This window comes from Cuculus canorus, chromosome 22 (assembly GCF_017976375.1).
Source record: "Cuculus canorus isolate bCucCan1 chromosome 22, bCucCan1.pri, whole genome shotgun sequence".
NCBI classification, from domain to species: Eukaryota; Metazoa; Chordata; class Aves; order Cuculiformes; family Cuculidae; genus Cuculus; species Cuculus canorus.
The window spans coordinates 7,998,202-8,017,011 of record NC_071422.1 but is presented as its reverse complement, the minus strand read 5'-3'; the positions used below and the strand labels follow the sequence as shown (position 1 = coordinate 8,017,011).

Sequence of the window (18,810 nt, the reverse complement as noted above, 5' to 3'; positions counted from 1 at the left end):
GCAGCCGGTGACCCCCCAGATCCCCTTCGCCTCCCAGTGCCGCACTGGGGCCATGGGGACATTTTCCAGTAGGGTGGACGCAACAGGGGCTCACAGGGCAGCAAGAGGGGCAGAGACATGAGGGATCCCCCCCTCCCAGGGTGGCAGCAGCTGGTTCCCAGTGCCAACCTCATCCTATCCCAGCCCCAAGCGGCACGGAGCCCCGTGGCACTGGCACGGGCATCACGATGGGGACATCTCAGGGGACACCCTGGCAATCCTGGGGGGCGCACACAGATATCCCGGCTGGGGTCTCGCCGTGCAGCTCTGACAGCATCCCCCCCAGCTCATCCCCCTCCCCTCCAGCCCCTTGGTGCCACTTGTGCCAAATCCTCCGCCACCATCGCGCTAAACCCTCAGCACCGTCCAACCTAAAATAACCCCCTGTGCGGGGCGGGGGGCTGCGGCTCCTGTCCTGCCCTCATCTCAGTGCTCCATATTAATGAGTCCCCTCCTCCTCCTCCTCCTCCTCCCCCTGCGCCGGTGTCCAGCTGTGCAGTCAGGGCTGTGGCCGTACCTGCGCGCACACCATCGCTCGGTGCCGCTGCCCTCGCCATGGCCGGCTGCTCCGCTCTTCTCCAGCTCTGGCTCTTGCTCCAAGCCGCCTGCCTCTGCCTGGCCCAGATTGTAAGTGCTCCGCTCGGTCCCGCTCCGTGCTGGGATGGGGGACGGAGAGGGGATGGAGGGGGGGACAGAGCGGGGACAGTCCCCACTCCCCCCTTGCAGACACTCGCTCACGGTGCTGAGCACCCCTGGGACTTTTTGCTTATTCTCCCAGCTCCTTTTGCTCACTTTTCCCAGGAAAATGGGGAAGGAGGTGGGGGTGGGAGCAGCCCCCAACTGGGACCCCTAATCCCAACCCACCGGGGACCTCTCAGTGCCAAGAGCTGCCTCCAGAACAGGGACAGGGCTGGATTGCGCGGCTTGAAGTTTGGGGTGTTTCAGCTCAAGTTTAGTTTTATTTTCCACTGGGGGACTCTCTGCTGTTCCGCCCTGGGGTCTCCTGCCTCCCAGCACCTGGGAAACCTTTATTTGCTTCTGCTTTGCTGGGACACCCTTTGGAGCAGGGCTGAGGGGGCTCTGACCCTCCCAAGGGGGCCCTGGGGTTCGCCAAGGAGCTCTGGGGTGGGACGCCAGTGGCAGAGGAGCAGGAGCCGAGGGTCCCAGAGGGCTCTCCGGACTCACCCCGGACAAACGCTCTGTGAGGAGCCCCTTGGGGCTGTTTGCTCAGGGCTGCAACAGGGCTGCAGGGCTGTGTTCCTGCTGCAATCTCATCTGAAAAGAGAGATGCTCTTCCTGCACTGCAACCACAAAAATCGGATTTTTATAACAGATTTGGGAAAAATCTTCCCGAGCTGCCTGCCTGCACGGACAGCACGGCTGCGGAGAGCCGGGGGGCTGCTGCCTTCCTAAACCAGTCCCCCGGGATGCTCAAGGGCTTGTGGTGGCAGGGTCTGGCTGGAGGAGCGGGTTTTGCATGGAGCAAGGGGGATGTGGGAGCTCTTGGAACAAGGAACCATTTGGAAATCATCTGGGCAGGACAAAGGTGCCATTCAAGCTGCTCCCGGGTGCTCCCTCCTCAACTGCCGGATTTGCTTCCAAGGCCAAGCCGGGGCTCCCCTGGTTCTGTGAACAAACCAGCACCACCTCTCATCCTTACACACTCACTTTTAAAATAAATAAGCCTGGAAGGACGCGGAGCCGCAGTGCCAGCCCCAGCCTGGCCGTCTGGTTTGCATTTCCAGGAACACCAGGCGTTCGGTGTCCGGGACCAGAGTTTCTTCTCCCCCCAGACACTCCGTTAGGATAACAGAGATTTCTTTGCAAAGTTGCTCCTGTGCAAACCTCAGAGCTGGGGCCAGGATGCCCCGGGAGTTCCCCTGCCGCCGGCTGAATGCAACTTTTGTGCGACGCGGAGCGGTGCTGCGGGCAGCGAGCCAGCCTGGCGCAGCGGGGAGAGCGCCCACGGAGGGGCTCGGGGTCCCTGCTCACACCAAGGCTTCAGGCACCAAAATCCTGCTGGTGCTTTTACAAATCCCAGTGCTGGGCTTGCAGCCCGAGCTGAGAGGGGCTCCCGCAAGCGCTGCCATCGCCCCTCGAGACCCCAGTGGGGCTGGAAGGGGTCCTGGGAGCACCAGGGCACAAGGGGCAGCGAGGGGGGAAAAAGCAGGGAGGGGACGGAGAGATGGTTCTGCCAGTGTGGTAGGAGATTTCCTGGGTTTCTCCACCCATGTGGGGGGCACAGGGGTGAGGGACAGAGCTCCTGCACCTTGGGGTTCTTGTTCCATCCCAGTTCTCCAGCAAGCGCTGCACCGTGGGCTGCGCCGGACACCCAGCATCTCCTGGGGTCCAGCTGCTCCTTCCTGATGTGGGTTCCATCCTTTTTTCCCCACAGCGAGGGCCGCCGGGAGAGCCCGGCCCACGAGGGCCCCCCGGTCCCCCAGGAGTGCCAGGAGCCGATGGCGTTGACGTGAGTACAGTGTGGCCGGGAACCTGTGCAGGCGGGAGGGAGGGAAGAGGGGGAACCTGCAGCACAAAGAGGGACATTGTGTTGGGGCTGAGGCTCGGTGGAAAGCAGGGGTTGCTGATGCTGTGTGGTTTCTGCACTGTGCTGCTCCCAAGCTGGTGGAGATGGAGCATCCCTGGCTTGGCCAGTGGCTCTGGACACCAGTGGCAGTGTGGGGCAGCTCAGATCCCGCACCACAGCTCCATCCCGGGACAGCAGCCTCCTGACCACCTTGGGAACATGCTCTGAAGTGCTTTTTGGGGAGCACACAGAGGTTTGGGTGCAGGGGCCTTGGGGGACCCTGTCTGGGCGGCAGGGGGTGCTCAGGAGGGCTGGGTGCGGGGATCAGCCCAGAGATGCCCACTGAGGAGGTGGAGCAGCACTCACAGAGCTGCCATATGTCCGAGGGCTGCAGGAGACGTCTGGGGCTCCACGAACAGAGGGGAGATCTGTGAGCCAGCAAAAAGAACTCTTTCTCTCAGCCTTGCCCCACTCCCCCATCCCTGAGGTGTTATTTTAGTGCTATTTATACCCAGCACAGCCACAGCCCTCCCTTCTTCACGCCGGCCCCGTCCTGACCTGTGTCCGGCATCTCACTCTGGCTTGGTGAGAGGGATGGAAGACACAGGTTCTGACCCTCCTGCGCTGCTGTGTCTGGCTCTGAGGGGTGACAAACCCCTTTTTACAATCTTCTTCCCATTCCCCAGGGTGAAAAAGGCTCAGCCGGAGCCCCCGGGTCCCCGGTGAGTACCCATGCCACCATGCAGCTCGCTGATGCTCTTGCCCCTTCTGGAGGAGCTCCTTTCAACCTGCCCCCGTGCCTCTTCTCTTTTAAAGGGTGCCAAGGGGGAGCCGGGAGCCCCCGGTCCAGATGGGCCCCCAGGGAAGCCGGGCATTGACGTGAGTACCGACCCCCTGTCCCCATCTCAGCATCCGTGGCTGTGGCCTCTGCCTCCCAGCAGGCTCCCAGCAAACTCCTCTTCTGCAGAGCAGGGAGCTTGTTCTGCCACACATAAGAAAGTGCCCAAATCACTTCGTGCAGGACCTGAAAGCACCTTTTGAATCACAGCAGAAACCCACCCCCTCCCACTGCCCTGGCTCCAAATGTACATCCCCAAGAGCTGTGCCAGGAAAGCTGCGGCACAGCACCGCCACCCCTGAAGGTGAAAAGGCTGCTGTTCTGAGCCCTGGGTCAGCTCTCATCTCCTCCAGAATCAATCTGGACCAACATCCCATACCCATCCACCCACATACTGGCATTGGTGATGCCCCCCACTGTCTCCTCCCCAGCCGGAGCCCAGCGTGGGGCAAAGGTGGTGGGCAGAAAGGGGCTGGAGCTGCTTCCTTGCCCTGCCTTGCTGCCGCGATGCTCGCTGGCTCCCAGCCCCACGCTCCTCACTGGAGCAGCAGGGGTGGATGATGGGCAGGTAGGGAGGTTTGGGTTGGGCACCTGCTCCCCGTCCCCAGGGCAGCGTTGCATGGGTGAGGAAGGCACATTTAGTCATTCGTCAGAAGGAAACCCAAATGGCAGTGTCCTCTTCTGTGTTTCTGAATGGCACTTCATGAATTTTTGGGGTTTTAGTTATTCTTCAATAATAAATTAATAGAATAATAACTGTCATTATAAGGACGCATCATTCACCCAGGCTAACCTGCGGGCAGAAGGGTTGGGCTCCTTGCAATAGGCACGAGAGCAGAGCTGTGCTGAGCCAGGGGCTCTCCACCTGCGCCCGGCAGCGTGCGGGAACGAGCCCAGGGGTGAAGCTCAAGCCACCATCTGCAGGGATCAGAACCCTGGCACACACACAGCCCTCGCCCGCACCGCACCTGGGGACAGGGAGAGCCAGGGACCCACCTGGAGTTGACTTAACCGGGATCACAGATGGGCTGAGCTCCTCGCGTGCCTCTGCCGGGGCAGCCGTGGTGGGGCGAGGGTCCCTGGTGAGCCCCACTGTGGGGTCCTGGATCAGGGCAGCTCTCAGGGGCTGCAGAGCATCGCTGTGGGGCTCTCTGTGCCTCCAGGGCTTGGGTCCAGGTGCAGCTGCACCTCCAGGTTTGCTGTGTGACGTGCACAGCAGGGACAAGCGCAGTTGTCCCACTAACAACCCTCAACCCCTCGTGATGGGAAAACGCCCAGCAAAAACCTCTGGCTGGGGCAGGAGGGCTGGCAATAACCCCCGCTGCCTCTCCTCTTGCAGGGGCTGACGGGAGCGAAGGGAGAGCCAGGACCCATCGGCGGGCCAGGACTTAAAGTGAGTGAGGGGCTGCTCTGGGGGTCCCCTCCTGGGTCAGCAGGGCCGGGTCAGGCTGGGATCAGCCCCATCGCTGGGGGAGGGATGCACCAGTGCAGGAACTGAGTGATGGAGTACTTGGCAACAAGGGGACACTGAGGCTGGGTGCAGGGAGGGATGAATTTTAGCCGCTCACACAGCAGCACAGTAGGGCTTGGTGGGGCTGTGCCCTCCCGTTTTGTCTCCTGACTCTTCCCTTCCGTCCTGGCAGGGCCAGCCTGGACTGCCAGGGCCGCCAGGGCTCCCCGTGAGTATCTCCCTCTTCTGCAGGTGGCTTTGATGCCCCCACTCCCGGCTCCAGCACCCACTCCCCAAGCCGGGTGGGAGCAGAGCAGGGACTCACCCTCCTTGCTGCACCCCTGGGGGTGGGCACTGCCCTGCTCGGGGCAGGGATGCTGCTCCTTTGGGGGCGTTGGAGAATTCAGACCCGCTTTGTCTTTCTTCTTGTTGTAGGGTCCTTCGCTGCCAGGACCACCTGTAAGTGGACGCTCACAGGGCTGTGGGCAGCCAGGGATCCCGCTTGGGGTGGTGCTGGGAGACCTGAAATCTCAGCACCTCCCAAGGTGGGGTTTGGGGCTTGATTTCTCCCTCAGTGAATGTGTCTTCTCCTTAAGGGGCTTCCAGGCCAGGTTGGGCTTCCTGGAGAGATTGGAGCACTGGGACCCAAGGTGAGGGATCAAGAGGGGACGCAGGAAAACCTCCTCTCCTTACACAAGCATCTGCTTCTCCACACTTTGGTGCTCCTGGGGCAGATAAGAATGGCCCTATAATGGGGTCAAGTGAGGTCCTACAGTGGGAATGGAGGGGTGAGGGACTCTGAGGTCCTCCATCCCCTCACAGCTCAGGGCTGGGGGATGCCCCAGCTCCTGCTATGACAGCCTGGGTCTCTGGTTCTTGATCCCCCGCTCTCTACCGTGCCTCCAGCAGCACCTGCTGCCTCCCCACCTCTAAATCTGCTTTCCTGGGGTTGATCTCTCCTAGGGCGACCCTGGACCCGATGGCCCGCGGGGTCCCCCAGGCGCTCCAGGGAAACCCGTGAGTATCTCCCCACCTACCAGCACTTTTTGTAGGGGGGAAGAAGTCCCCCAGCTCCTCAGCCCAGGGTGTGGGGCTGGGACGCGGGCGGTGGGGCACAGCTCCTGCCCCCAGCCCAGCCCCCCACCCTCCCCCAGGTGTCACATTCACCTCTCCTATAAAATAGGGCTGGTATCAAACAGCAGATACTGATGGTCTCCTCTTCTCCAGGGCCCCCCAGGACACATCCAAGGAGTGGAAGGCAGTGCCGATTTCTTGGTGAGAGCTGCCATTACCTTGTCCCTGCGGCAGGGCTGCTGGAGGAGCGCGCGCTGCCCTGCCCTGACGTACGGCCACCAGTGACATTTGGGGACTGGGGGCCAAGAGGAGCAGGGTTCCCAACCAAAACCATGCTGTGAGCAGTGGATCCTGTGTCACCACGCAGCTCGGCTTTGCCGTGTGGTGTAGGAGCCCGTCTTTCCCAGCACGGCTTCTCCACAGCCTCTGTGACCTTTCCCAACTCAACCTGTGCTGTTTCTTCCCCACCAGTGCCCCACCAGCTGCCCGCCAGGTCCCAAGGGGCCCCAGGGACTTCAGGGACTGAAGGTAAGGGAGCCCCAGAGCTGCCAGGGAGTGAGCAGGGACCGTCACCTTCAGCGTGCTTGAGCGAAGGAGCCTTCCCTGGTCTGGAGGCACAGGATGCTCCGGAGCCACTCTGGGAGCACAGAGCCACGCACACACAGAGAGCTCTGGGGGCAAAGGTGCTGTGGGAGATGTCTCCTGTGGGTCCTCCTGCCAACACCTTCCTGGGGGACTAGACCCTCGCTGCCGCCGAGCTCCTGCGCTGCAAAGCCCAGAGGGTTCATCCGCACCGCACGCTCTTGGGCTGTGGGATGCTGAGCCCAGCGAGCATCCCAGGGTGGGATGTCCTGGGCAGGGTGGCTCTGGGTGACGTGGCTGTCAGGACGCTGCCTCATCCCTGCTGCTCCACCCAGGGATACTCATGATCTTTCTCTCCATCCTTAGGGACACAGAGGCCGTCCCGGTGCCCTCGGGGAGCCCGGCAAGCAGGGCAGGCAGGTGAGTGACCTCTCTGGCAGCTTTCCAGCAAGAACCAGATGTGTCTGCATCTTGGGGAGCTGGGGCTGGACCAGAGGGCTCTGGAGAGGGAAAGCGGGGAGCAAGGAGAGAGGTAGGAGAGGGAGATCCAGGGCTAGGAGATGGAGGGTGGTCAGGGTGGTCTTCCCGTAGCAGCTCCCTGGCTGGGGGAACTTGTCCCCATCCCCTGCTGCATTCCAGGCGAGGGGGTCTTGGGTCGGTGTGTAACTCTGCTCTACCCCAACGCTCACCTGGCTCCTCTCCATCCTTCCCCAGGGCCCTAAGGGTGATGTTGGTGCCTCTGGAGAACAAGGTGTCCCAGGCCCTCCGGTAACGTATTTCTTTCTCTGCTGCTCTGCCCGCTGGGTGCCTCGGGGTGGATCCTTTACTCTTGGCCACAGGCACCAGGGATGTGACAGGAGTGTGTCCCACCACTGGGACAAGAGCAGAGCCTTTATCCCATCCATCTCCATCCTCCCAGCGGTGGAGCTGCTGCCAGGAGGAGTGGCAAAGCCATGGACACAAAGATCTCCATTGGGACCAGTGGAGATCTTTGTGTCCCAATGGAGATCTTCATCTCCATCCCCGTCAGCTCGGGCACCTCGGTCGTTAGTGCACGTTAACATGCATAACTCACCCACCAGGGACGAATCGCTCATGAACCCCGAGCCCCCCTCACCCCACCTGAACGGGGGGTGCAGTGCCCAGCTCACCACGGGGATGTGGGGATTAGAGCTGTTCGAGCTCGCTGAGCACTTTGAAGATGAAAAGCAATTAACCGGCTGAGTCCTTCAGTCCCGGAAAAAGGACAAAACTGCTTTGAAGCCGTGAGCTTTGGCGGGGGCAGCAGCGCCAGCTTGGGCTCGTTGCTGTTATTGAACCGACAGCTGGAAAGGCACCTGGCAGGGGGGCTGCAGGATTAGGTCTGAAATACCTTGCACTTGGCAAAACCCGCTGAGTTCCAGTACCGGCTTTTGCTTTAATTGCGGCTTCCCTCTGGGCTGCTCCTGGGGCCATTCCCAGCTAAGCTGGCTGTTGTTTCTTCCCCGCAGGGACCGCAGGGCCTGAGGGGTTACCCTGGGATGGCAGGACCCAAGGGCGAGACGGTAAGCACCGGTGGGCTGTGGGGTGGCTGTGCCTGGCTCTGGGGGCAGCGGGATGGTGATGCTTCCCAGGAGCATCGCTAACACGGTTGTTTGGCCATCTCACAGAGCCGGACACTGCCTCTTGCTAGTGGGGTCAGACCTGGCTGGGGGCTGAGCTTGGGATGGGAGGAATTGACCCCCCCATGCTCTCTTTGCAGGGTCCTGCTGGTTACAAGGGGATGGTGGGAACCATCGGAGCAGCTGGGCGGCCGGTGAGTGCCCCACTTTGTCCCCAGGCGCTGCAAGGCATGCAGAGGACTCTGCTCTTCACTGCTCAGCCCCTGTCTTTCTCTCCTCCAGGGCAAGGAAGGTCCTGGAGGACCACCTGGGGTCCCTGGTGAGAAGGGAGATCTGGTAAGTAACTCACCTCCTTGGCCTGCATGGACACCTCCCTCTCCCAGCTCCATCCCCTGCACCAAGAGGGTGGCTGAAATAACACTTGTGCTCTCCTGCTCTAGGGTGGCCGTGGCATCAGGGGCCCCCAGGGAGACATTGGCCCCAAGGGGGAGAACGTAAGTCCAGCCAGAGGCACCCATGCCCGCACCTAGGGCCAAGACCCTTGCAAGCAGAACATGTCTCTGTCCTGTTTGGGGCCACCCTGCATCCCTGACCCCCAGCTCAGCACAGGGCTGGAGTTTCCTTTCCCTTCTCAGCCTTTTGTTGCCCCCACCACGGGCCTTTCAGTCTCTCTCGGAGGTGTCAGACCGAGGGACTCTTCCCTCTTTTGCAGGGTCTCCCAGGCATCGATGGCAAAGACGGCACCCCGGGCATCCCCGGCGTGAAGGTGAGCTGCTGCGGGCAGGGCTGGGTGCTGCCTGTGAGGAGAGGACACGATGCTGCTCCTCGCACCAGTGCCTGCTGGAAAGAATGGGGATGGCCAGAGGCATAAGATCCCAACGCTTCATATGGCACCTCCTGGGGGAGCGTGGCTGTCCCCAAGGGGTCAAGGACAGTGTTCCCTCTTGACCAGGAGTCCCTCGTTCCACCCCACTCCTGAACCTTTCTCCACACGGTGCAGTAACCTCCTCTCCATCCCTCGCAGGGCAGCGTGGGGCAGGCTGGCCGCCCAGGGACGCCGGGACACCGCGGTCAGGCTGTGAGTATGAGAGCCGCCGCCGGTACCCCATCACCATGGGCTGTGCCGGGATGCAGGGGCGCTGCCTCCAGGCACGGAGCATCGGGCAGGGGCGCTGCCTCCGGTGCTGTGCAATAGGTTTGATCCCAGCTTTGTTTCTGCAGGGCTTGCCCGGCCAGCCAGGAAGCAAAGGGGGCCCAGGAGATAAGGTGGGTCAGGGGCAGCAGGGCCAGAGGAGCCGCCTCTGAGCATCCTCCCCGCAGCCCCACTCACCTGAGCTTCACGCTCCATCCCTGAGCCCACAGCCTTGTCCCCACGCTGTCCCCTCTCCTGTCCTCGCTCTCCTCCAACCGTCTCCATCTCCTCTTTGCAGGGTGAAGCAGGGGCTCGGGGCCAGCCTGGTGTCACCGGTGCCCCGGGGCAGATCGTAAGTACGGAGACATCACCATGTTCCCCCCCGGGCACTGCCCGAGGGTTACCTTTGCTCTCTTGTCCTTTTTTTGCCTTTCCTGTCAAACAGAAAGCAGAGTTGGGCACTTCATCCCCCGAATACCCCCTTCCCTCTGCCCTCGCAGCACCTTCCTTGCAGGGGAGCCTCTGGAGCCACTTCTCCAGCCCTGCATCCTCCTTGGCCACCAGACGCAGTGGCAGCAGGGGACCAGGACAGGGCCACGCATCCCTCGGGGAAGGATGAGGGGCAAATAACGGTGTGTGAACGCGAGAGAAGCAGCTGGCCTGGGGCTTTTTCTTCCCTTTTAGGGTGAACCTGGACCTCGGGGTGAGCAGGGACCGCAGGGTGTCCCCGGGATGAAAGTGAGTCCGGGCACCGCGGGGTTTGTGGTGGTGCCAGGAGCTGCTCCTGATTCTGCTCTCTCTTCCTGGGTCTCTGCAGGGTGACCGGGGCGAGCGTGGCCCCGTGGGTCCGCCAGGCGAGCAGGGGAAGGCGGTGAGTCCGCCCGCAGTCGGGCATCGCCTGGCACAGCTCGGGGGTCTGGCTGGGGAGGGAGGGGATGGGGCAGCAGGGCTGGTGCTGCCCGGTGCCCCTCTGGCTTTGATCGTAGCTGGGGTCCATCCCGTGCCCCGTCCCGCTGTGCCTGCTGCCGGCGGGATGGATTAGCCATCCGGGCAAATAGCGCAGGGATTAACGACCCCAGGGCCATGCTGGGTTTGCAGCCAGGAGAGGAATCTCCTCCCAGACTGGTGAGAGCAGGGAAGCTGCCTGGCCCCTCTCAGAGGCTTTCCTGGGGTTGGAAACATGGCCAAAAGGTGACCTTTGTTCCTCTGGCTTCCTCGGGAAGGGGCCCCATGCCTGGCAGAGGACCCCCTTCTCAGCACAGCTGGAGAGGAGGCTCCTCTATCATTTTCTGTCCTGTCTCCCCGCAGAGGCAGGTTCGGGGCAGGCTGGGGGCGATGGGGACCTGCCCACGCATCTCAGGGAGAGGATGCTCTTACAGGGGAGGGAGGGTCTTCCCATCACCTCTTCTCACTCATTTTTCACTTCTTCTCGTGTTGCCTTGATTCCCAGGGGCCAAAAGGTGAGCAGGGTCCACCGGGCATCCCAGGACCGCAAGGCTTGCCAGGAGTCAAAGGAGACAAGGTGACTGCTCCCGGCTGCAGCGGGCGGGCTGCTCTGGGGTCCAGCTCAGGGACACTGGGCTGAAACCCCCTCTCCTTTCTGCAGGGCTCCCCAGGGAAAACCGGCCCCAAAGGCAGTACTGTGAGTACATCCCCCTCCTGCCCCGGCTGCGGAGCGGTGGGGAATCGCTGCCACCCGTCTTTAACAGGGCTGGCACCCACTGACACTGAGCACCTCCTCCATAAACACCCAGCTGAGCGCAGTGGGTGGAAAATGGGGATAAAGCGGCTGCGGAGGAGGTGGGTGCTGGCGGTGAAGGGTCACGTTTCTGATTGCCTTTCCTCTAGGGAGACCCGGGTGTTCACGGCCTCGCGGGGCTGAAGGGAGAGAAGGTGGGTCCGTGCAGATGGGTCCTGGGGGAGGCTGAGGGATGTGGGTCCCTGCCCATCCTGCTCTTAATATGTTCTGCCCCCTCATTGCGTTTCTTGTGTCCTCTGTCCCCCCAGGGTGAATCGGGCGAGCCAGGGCCAAAGGGACAGGTGAGTGACGGGGGGGTTGGGAGTGAAGGGCTTCCAGCACCTTCGTTCTGTGAGACCCTCGGCCGGAGGTGATCCTCCTGACCATAGAGGTGACCCACAGAGCTGGTGCATGCTGCTCACCGGCTGCCTGGGAAAGTATTTTCTCTGGAGATGAGGTTCAGTGACCTCATTTAAGCCTGGATTCAGGTTCAGACCCTGTTTAGGGTCAGATCTTGGCCGTAGTGGTTGAGACTGAAAGCTCTTAGGGTCTCAGGGAGCAGCCCCTGTGCTCAGGTCTGGGCTGAGCTCCCTCCTCCTGATGCTGAACTCCATCACCTCCGCAGCAAGGTATCCAGGGGGAGCTCGGTTTCTCCGGCCCCTCGGGAGACGCAGGCGCACCAGGCGTGCGAGGCTACCCCGGACCCCCTGGCCCACGAGGACTCGTTGGGGAGCGTGGTGTGCCGGGGATGCCCGGCCAACGGGGCGTACCGGTGAGTACCCCAGTGCCCCCAGCCCCTTCTCACCTCCTGCTCCGCATAGCTGGTGATCCAGGCACCAGTTCCTCTGGGAAACGACCACTGTTCAGTTCAAGAGCTGCTGGTGCTCCCCCATGAGCTCTCCAGGAAGGCTGAGCTGGGATCCCATCTTTCTAGAAAAGAGGAGTTCTTTATTTCTTACGGTTATAGCACCAGCAACAGGTTTAGCTCCAACTTGTGCCTTCGCAGCCTGTGCAAAGGACAGAGTTTTTCCATATAAACCTCATTTTATACTTGCAAAACGGGGCTGCGGGAAGGTAACACAGAGCAGGTTGCAGCATGAACCAAGGCTGGAGCTCTTGTACGGAGACAAAGAAGGGTGGGAAGGCGGCATCAGGGGCAGAGAGGTGCTGTGGACCAGGGGATGGGGATGGGACCGGCTCTGGGGGCGCAGACGGGGCTGGAAGGAGCACGCTCCCTTTACTGCATGTCCCTCTTGTCACCGCTGGCAGGGCCGGGACGCGGGGGACCAGCACATCATCGACGTGGTCGTGAAGATGCTGCAAGGTGAGGGGGCGAGCAGGGCACCGCCGCCAGGAGGATGCCACCACATCCCATCCCACACCGGCCTCTCTCTGCCCTACAGAGCAGCTGGCGGAGGTTGCGGTCAGTGCCAAGAGAGCTGCCCTGGGTGGAGTTGGTGCCATGGGACCCCCGGGACCTCCCGGTCCTCCAGGGCCACCCGGTGAGCAGGGCCCACATGGACCTATGGGACCTCGAGGCGTCCCTGGAATCCTGGGTGCTGCCGGACAGATCGGCAACATAGGACCCAAAGGTAGGTGGTGGGTGGCCATACCCCCACCACACTGGGCAAAACCCCTCCTTGGGGCTGGCCTTGCCTTCTCCTACCACGCTTGACCCCCAGCTCCATCCCCGAGCAGGGGCAGCCCCTCTCCTCCTCCGCAGCCCCCTGTTTCCCACTGCAGCTCCAGAGTCCTTTCCCCATTTCTTCCCCTGCAGGAAAGCGAGGTGAGAAGGGTGAGCGAGGAGAAACTGGCCACGGCCACCCGGGCATGCCAGGTCCCCCCGGGATCCCAGGTAAGTGGGCACAACCAGGGCAGCAGTCCCAGTTGTGGGTCCCCACGTCCCTTCCTGTGTGATGATGAGCCCAGAGGTGGATCAGGACCTTTTGGCCCATCCCTGGAAAACCTGCACAGGTTCATCCCACCCATCTCCATCTCTTTTGCTGCCTCCCCACCGCCTGCAGCTCTGCCAGCTTTCCTGGCCTCTGGCGTTTGCTCACCTGCCTCAGCGCTCTGCTGATGCATCCCCATCCTCACCAGTAGCGTTTCCCATTCCTGGTCCCTTCTCTGCTCCAGCAAAGCTGGGCTCCGCACCCACCAACGCACCACGCACGCGCCCACTGATGGCCATGCTCCCCTTGCAGGTCTCCCTGGCATCCCTGGCCACGCGCTCGACGGCAAAGCCGGGGAACGGGGCTTGCCAGGCTCTCCGGGCGAGGCTGGCCGCCCGGGCTTGCCGGGTCCCGCTGGCCTGCCAGGATTTTGCGAGCCGGCCGCCTGCCTGGGAGCTTCGGCGTACGCCGCCGCACGCCTGACGGAGCCAGGAGCCGTCAAGGGACCCATCTACTGAGGAGGCACCGGCGCGGCGGCAGAGCCAGCCGGCAAACCCGCACCGGGGCTGGCAGCAAGGAGACCAGAAAACTGCAAATCCATAGGGAGTGACCTCTGCCCATCCCGGGTGCGGAGGGCGCTGGGCTTGGGGCACCCGGAGGAGGCGAAGCACAGCCTTGGGAATTGAATTTGGTGTAGGTATCGCCCCCCTTCCACAGCCCAGGGGACGGTGGAGAACACAGAGAGGTCACCCCGAGTCCTGTCCTCGTTACTGGGGTTCATCACCTGCCCCCTCTGTCCATCCCCTGCTCCCTGTGCCCTTCCCAAAGAAATAAATTGTCTTTTATACAAACCCTCTCGCTCTGTTATGTCCTGCTTGGTGCGAAGCGGCTCATTGCCGATTTTCTTTTTGTCCCTCCCTCCCTTATTTCAAGAACAAAAATTGTGGTTCAATTATTTAAGAGACTCACCAAACCCAGCCCCCCCTCGCTGCTGGGCACTCAGAGCTGTAAATCTTTGTAAAATAGGATTATTTTATAACTAAGAGGAAAAAAACCACACTTTTTTTTCAAAAATAGACAATAAAAATGAGATGGATTGTTAATTAAATGAAATGATGTGTTGATTTCTTTGAATCAAACCAGGACTGCACTCTTGGGGATTCACAATTTGAGGGCTGAAGTTCATTTTTTTTGTTGTTTCAAGCCCCTTATTGAGTATCTCAATCGCTTGTTCCCATCCTTGGGGACAACTTCAGCCTCTCAATAAGTTCCTTAAGCAAAAACTCCTTTTTCCCGTCTTGCACCGCTGCAAACACGCAGAAGAATTTACCCCCATGACAGAGACTCAGCAAATTCACCAGCAACGCATTGGGCACCTTCAAACAGGGCTGATTCCACCCGAGTCCCCTCAAAATCAAGTTGGCCAGAAAACTATTAGCAGCATTGCAAAGAGTATTGATCTCTTTAATAGTTAAAAGGAAGCCAAGGGCTCTAACCAGATCCGCAGGTGCCTCGCTCATTATTGCCATCGACAGCAGAAAGGATTAAAGCTGGGCGGCAGGAGCAATGGCGCTTCGCTTTGTAAGATAAATAAAAATCAATTTTTGTTTATTAGCAGAGCATGTTCGGCTTGGCAGGGGAACAAATCCCGGGGAAAAGACTGGCTGGGTCCCTCCTGCGGCTCCGAGCATCCCTGGCAGCAGCGGGGCTGCGGTGGGATGGGGCTCAGCTCCAGCTGTGTGTTCTCCATCCGGAGGGACCTATCCTGCCTGACCCAAGCCCAGGCAGCTCCGGCACTGTGTGCTTTTCCCTCCCCATGCATATATTGCTATGTGATAAGGATCCCACGTGGATCCTTCTCCCTGCCCTCTTCCGAAGAGCCCTGCGCTCGCTCTCACCTAAATTCCCTCCTCGGTGCCCTCTGCCAATCTCTACACTGTCACTTAATCAACTCCATTTAAGGGGACGGCCTTTTATTTTTAAAGAAAAAAAAAATATGGGAGCAAATTGCAAACGGTTTATTTGCAAGTTGGAATTTAATCAAGGAATTAAGGAAGCTGCATATTAATTAGAGGCCAGGCCCCGGTTGTTCCCAACAAGTGGCAAACCCGCTCCGAATGTGCCTCTTCATCAGAGCCCTCATAAATAGTCATCCAATAAAGAGCGGATCGGATGCTATTCCAGAGACAAGAGAGATTGAAACCCAAGTAGCTGTGGAAATGAAACAGCTGGAGATCGTCCAATCTCTGCCCCAAATAATAACAAATCATTATTGGGAGAGGAGAAGGAACAGCCTGGCTGAGCGCTCCATCTCCGGACAAGCGGGGAGATGCTTCCCAGTTCTTTTCGGGGAGGGATTCGGGAGCCCTCGGGGACAGCCCGGGCTCCAGCTGTGCCGCACATCTGGGGCTGCAGCCAGAGCATCTCCTTCCCCACGAGAGGGAGCCGCCTGCCCGCCGCATCCTCCGCCCGGAGCCCATCGCGAGCGGCGGCGCTGCGGAGGGGACCGCAGAGCGGCGGTGGGAGGAGCGGGAGAGCCCTGCGGCTCTTCGGCCCCGGGGGGGGGGGAGCGCCGAGCGGAGACCCCATCGCTCCCGGCAGCCCCCCGAGAGGAGGAAACGGCCTCGAGTCGCACCGGGGGTGGTTTAAATTGGATAGTAGGGAAAAGATTTCTTCACCCAAAGGGTTCTCGGGCTCCGGCAGAGGGGGGGGGGAGGGTCCCTCCATCCCTGGAGGGGTCTAAAAGCCGAGCAGGTGAGGTGCTCATAGGATGGTTTGGGCTGGAAGGGACCTCAAAGCCCATCCAGTCCCATCCCAGGGACACCTCCCACTGGATCAGGGGCTCCGAGCCCCATCCAACCTGGCCTGGAACCCCTCCAGGGATGGGGCACCACCACTGCTCTGGATAACCTGTTCCAGGTTCTCCCCACCCTCAGAGTGAATAAATTCCTCCTTATGTCCAGTCTAAATCTGCCCCTCTCCAGTTTATACCCATTGCCCCTCATCCTATCCCCACAAGCCTTTGTGAACAGCCCCTCTCCAGCTTTCCTGGAGCCCCTTCAGGTGCTGGAAGGTCACTCTGTGGTCTCCTCAGAGCCTTCTCTTCTCCAGGCTGAACAACCCCAACTGTCCTCATACGGGAGGTTCTCCAGCCCTCGGATCATCCTTGTAGCCTCCTCTGGACCTGTTCTAACAGCTCCATCTCCTTCTTGTCTTGAGGACTCCAGAACTGGACATAATACTCATCCTCACGTCCCACCCCATTGACACTTTAGGCCACACGTGCCGGTGGCGAGGGGCAGCGCCGCTGCATGAATAATTCAAGGCGATGAGATAAAAGTTTCCTTGAGCAAGCGAACACATTGATTAGACCAAATTGCCTCCCTCACCCTCGAGGAGGTAAAAAATGAGCTAATCACCGTTTGTTCTCTCTCGATAGATGATCAACCGCAAATTAGAATATTAAACAGAGGACTTTGGGTACGTAAATTAAGAGCTGAGAACTAAGTTAATTATTGGAGGAGCCATAAAACTGCTTATTTTTATTCTTGGTGTATTGTTTGATGTTTTTGACTCTTATAAAGGAGGAGTTATTTTTAAAATGGCTCGTTCTGCTGCTTGGGGCCAGAAATGCCGTCAGGAACGGCACCAGCCCAGACACTCGGGGTGGATGAATCCCGCGCTCCATCAGCAGGATGCAGGGGAAGCGAATCTCCCCTCCGCTGCAGAGAACGGTGCTCGCTCCATCCGTATCCCAAACGCAGGATGCTCCAGCCAGGACAGGCAGGGTGTCCAAGGGCAGGAGGAGCCGAGCCTGCTTCTCCAAAGGAAAGGCTAAATTTGGATACTGGCTCTACCCCAAAAAAAAGTGACAAGGTTCCTCCAGACCCAGGACACGGCAATCCAGTGTCGCAGGGAATTAACTCTGTTAATAGCCCATTCATTTAAATGTAAATGGTGAGCCTGGCTGCTATAATGAGGCTGGGAAATCTTATTACAGACCAAATTAAAGGTTTGTGGGTGAGTGCGTGCAGGAGCGGGCTGGAATGCGAGATAGGGGCTTCCAGGGGGAGAAATATGCCGCTGGCACGAGCTTGTACCCAGGCAGAAAGCAAACACGCTCGACTGGGAAACATGGGAAGGAAAGATGGATTGGGGTTTAGACGGATGCTGGAAGCAGGACACGAGGGGCTAATTCCTGCCCCTACTGCTGTCTCCTGGCCGATGCCTGCAGCAGCCCTCCGAGAGGATGGGGAAGGATGGAACAAGGGGGTTTGTGTCATGGACCCATCAGGGATACAGCCCCTGGGTGCTCTTCAGGCAAAGTAGAGCAAGGTCCCTGCCCTCGGAAGGGTGCTGGGTCCCCAAAATCTCACTGGGGTGGGATTTGGGGCTGCCAAGAGCCCCAGCCCAGATCATAGAATCACTGGGTTGGAAAAGGCCTCTTAGATCATCAATTCCAACCATTTCTGTCTGCCACTAAACCGCGTCCCAGAGCACCTCGTCTGCCCGATGCTGCTGCAGCGACGCTTCCAAGCAGTGCCGTTCCTCTTCGATCTGGTGAGAGCTCCTCCTTCGAAGGGGTCCTGCCACCCCGCTCCCACACCCGGCAAAGGGGGAAGGGGACGTGCTGACAAAAGGCTGATTTAATTACTAGAATTGTTCTGATTACAGCCTGCAAACACTGTTATCTTGTAATTATTGCCAAGAACATGCCATTAGTACATGATTAAACACAACGTCTTGTGGGCTGCTAGCTGATTTTCTGATGCCTTATGAACTTAATTACTTCAGGCTGATAGAAAGCAACTGGGAGGATGGGGCAGGACAGTGGCTCCGTGGGGAGCTGGGTTAGGGATTCGTTGGGCACCCTGCGGTCAAGGGGCCCTTCCCAGACGCTTGGCCCACATCCACAGGTATGTTCACTACCTCAGCCCCTTCGCAGCCCCTCCATCCTCAGCCAAGACACAAACAGGGTCAGGATTAACGCCTCGGTTCTTTCCTTGCTGTTAGATGCCACCTATCCCATTTTTAAACTCACCCTCCTGACAGCAGCCTACAAACGGGAGGCGCCGGTTTTCTCCCTAGATCTCCTGAAGTTCCAGAGCCTCCGTTTAGCACAGACAAAACCAAGAACTGGTGCGGTACCGGAGGATGGCAAAGTGGCATTGGGCGTGTCTGTAAATGCACTGAATCTGGGGGTTGTGGGACGGCCGGAGCTGCTGGCTGTGCACACGGAGAGATGCGGGATGCTGATCTTTGCCCAGGCGTTGCCATCCCGGGATGCTGGGCTCTGAGGGATGACAGGCAAAGCGAGAGGAGATCCTGCTACTGATGGGTGAAGGTCCTACCTGCAGCCCTCAAGGACGAGCTCAGCAGCGCCTTACAGCCCGTGACAGCACTGGCTGTGAGCAGCTTGGTTTCCTTCCAGGAAAAATCAAGTAGCCACCTGCCTCAGGGACCCTTCAGCACCTCTCACACGCTGTCACCCTGCCCTGGTGACAAGGACATACAAACTAATCCTGACATCTCATTAGCAGGATTAATTCTCAACCTCATTCCCCTCTTGGCTGAGAAATTGTTGCTTCCGCTTGCCGCCGCACCGAGCCCAGCTCCCCCGGCCACGGCTGCAGCCGATCCGCCCAGGCTCTAACGGAGCAAACAGTAGAGACAAGGAAAACACACTTCTCTCCTGCTTTCCCTCTCCCCCAGCCCTGGTATCAGCATCCCTCGTCTCCCTCTGTGCTCCGACGCCGTGTTACCTCCTTGCAGAGGAGAGTCTCCACCTCCCCGTGGGAATCGCATCCCTTCGGCAGCCAGGACAACGTGGCCCCGGCACCAAACTCATGCAACTCTAAAATAAAGGTGCTGTGAGCCCCCAGCAGAGGCTCTGCTGAAGGGCCTCCAGAAGGGCTGCGCTGCCCGGCCGGGTGCATT

At 59.8% G+C, this 18,810-nt stretch overlaps 2 protein-coding genes across 2 annotated transcripts in view; both read left to right on the top strand.

The window, feature by feature from the left end:
• Positions 1-18,810, top strand: part of RIMS3 (regulating synaptic membrane exocytosis 3) — an 81,264-nt gene that overhangs the window by 43,723 nt on the left and 18,731 nt on the right. The gene's annotated exons all lie outside the window — the stretch shown is intronic.
• On the top strand, positions 532-13,959 carry COL9A2 (collagen type IX alpha 2 chain). The gene is made up of 32 exons (XM_054086174.1): positions 532-666; positions 2,435-2,509; positions 3,253-3,288; positions 3,383-3,445; positions 4,744-4,797; positions 5,048-5,083; positions 5,290-5,313; positions 5,451-5,504; positions 5,818-5,871; positions 6,082-6,129; positions 6,400-6,456; positions 6,877-6,930; positions 7,225-7,278; positions 8,001-8,054; positions 8,252-8,305; positions 8,394-8,447; positions 8,552-8,605; positions 8,824-8,877; positions 9,136-9,189; positions 9,333-9,377; positions 9,542-9,595; positions 9,928-9,981; positions 10,061-10,114; positions 10,694-10,765; positions 10,850-10,885; positions 11,092-11,136; positions 11,251-11,283; positions 11,607-11,753; positions 12,251-12,305; positions 12,385-12,573; positions 12,759-12,836; positions 13,186-13,959. The coding sequence occupies exons 1-32, from the start codon at positions 595-597 to the stop codon at positions 13,389-13,391; spliced, it is 2,073 nt and encodes a 690-aa protein (XP_053942149.1). The 5' UTR covers positions 532-594; the 3' UTR covers positions 13,392-13,959.

What these genes read in the sequence shown, in the direction of transcription:
- COL9A2 (XM_054086174.1), top strand. Translation starts at nt 595, where the DNA reads ATGGCCGGCTGCTCCGCTCTTCTCCAGCTCTGGCTCTTGCTCCAAGCC. An exon ending in TCGGCGGGCCAGGACTTAAA is followed by an intron (nt 4,798 to 5,047) that starts GTGAGTGAGGGG and finishes CCGTCCTGGCAG; the next exon opens with GGCCAGCCTGGACTGCCAGG. An exon ending in CAGGCGCTCCAGGGAAACCC is followed by an intron (nt 5,872 to 6,081) that starts GTGAGTATCTCC and finishes CCTCTTCTCCAG; the next exon opens with GGCCCCCCAGGACACATCCA.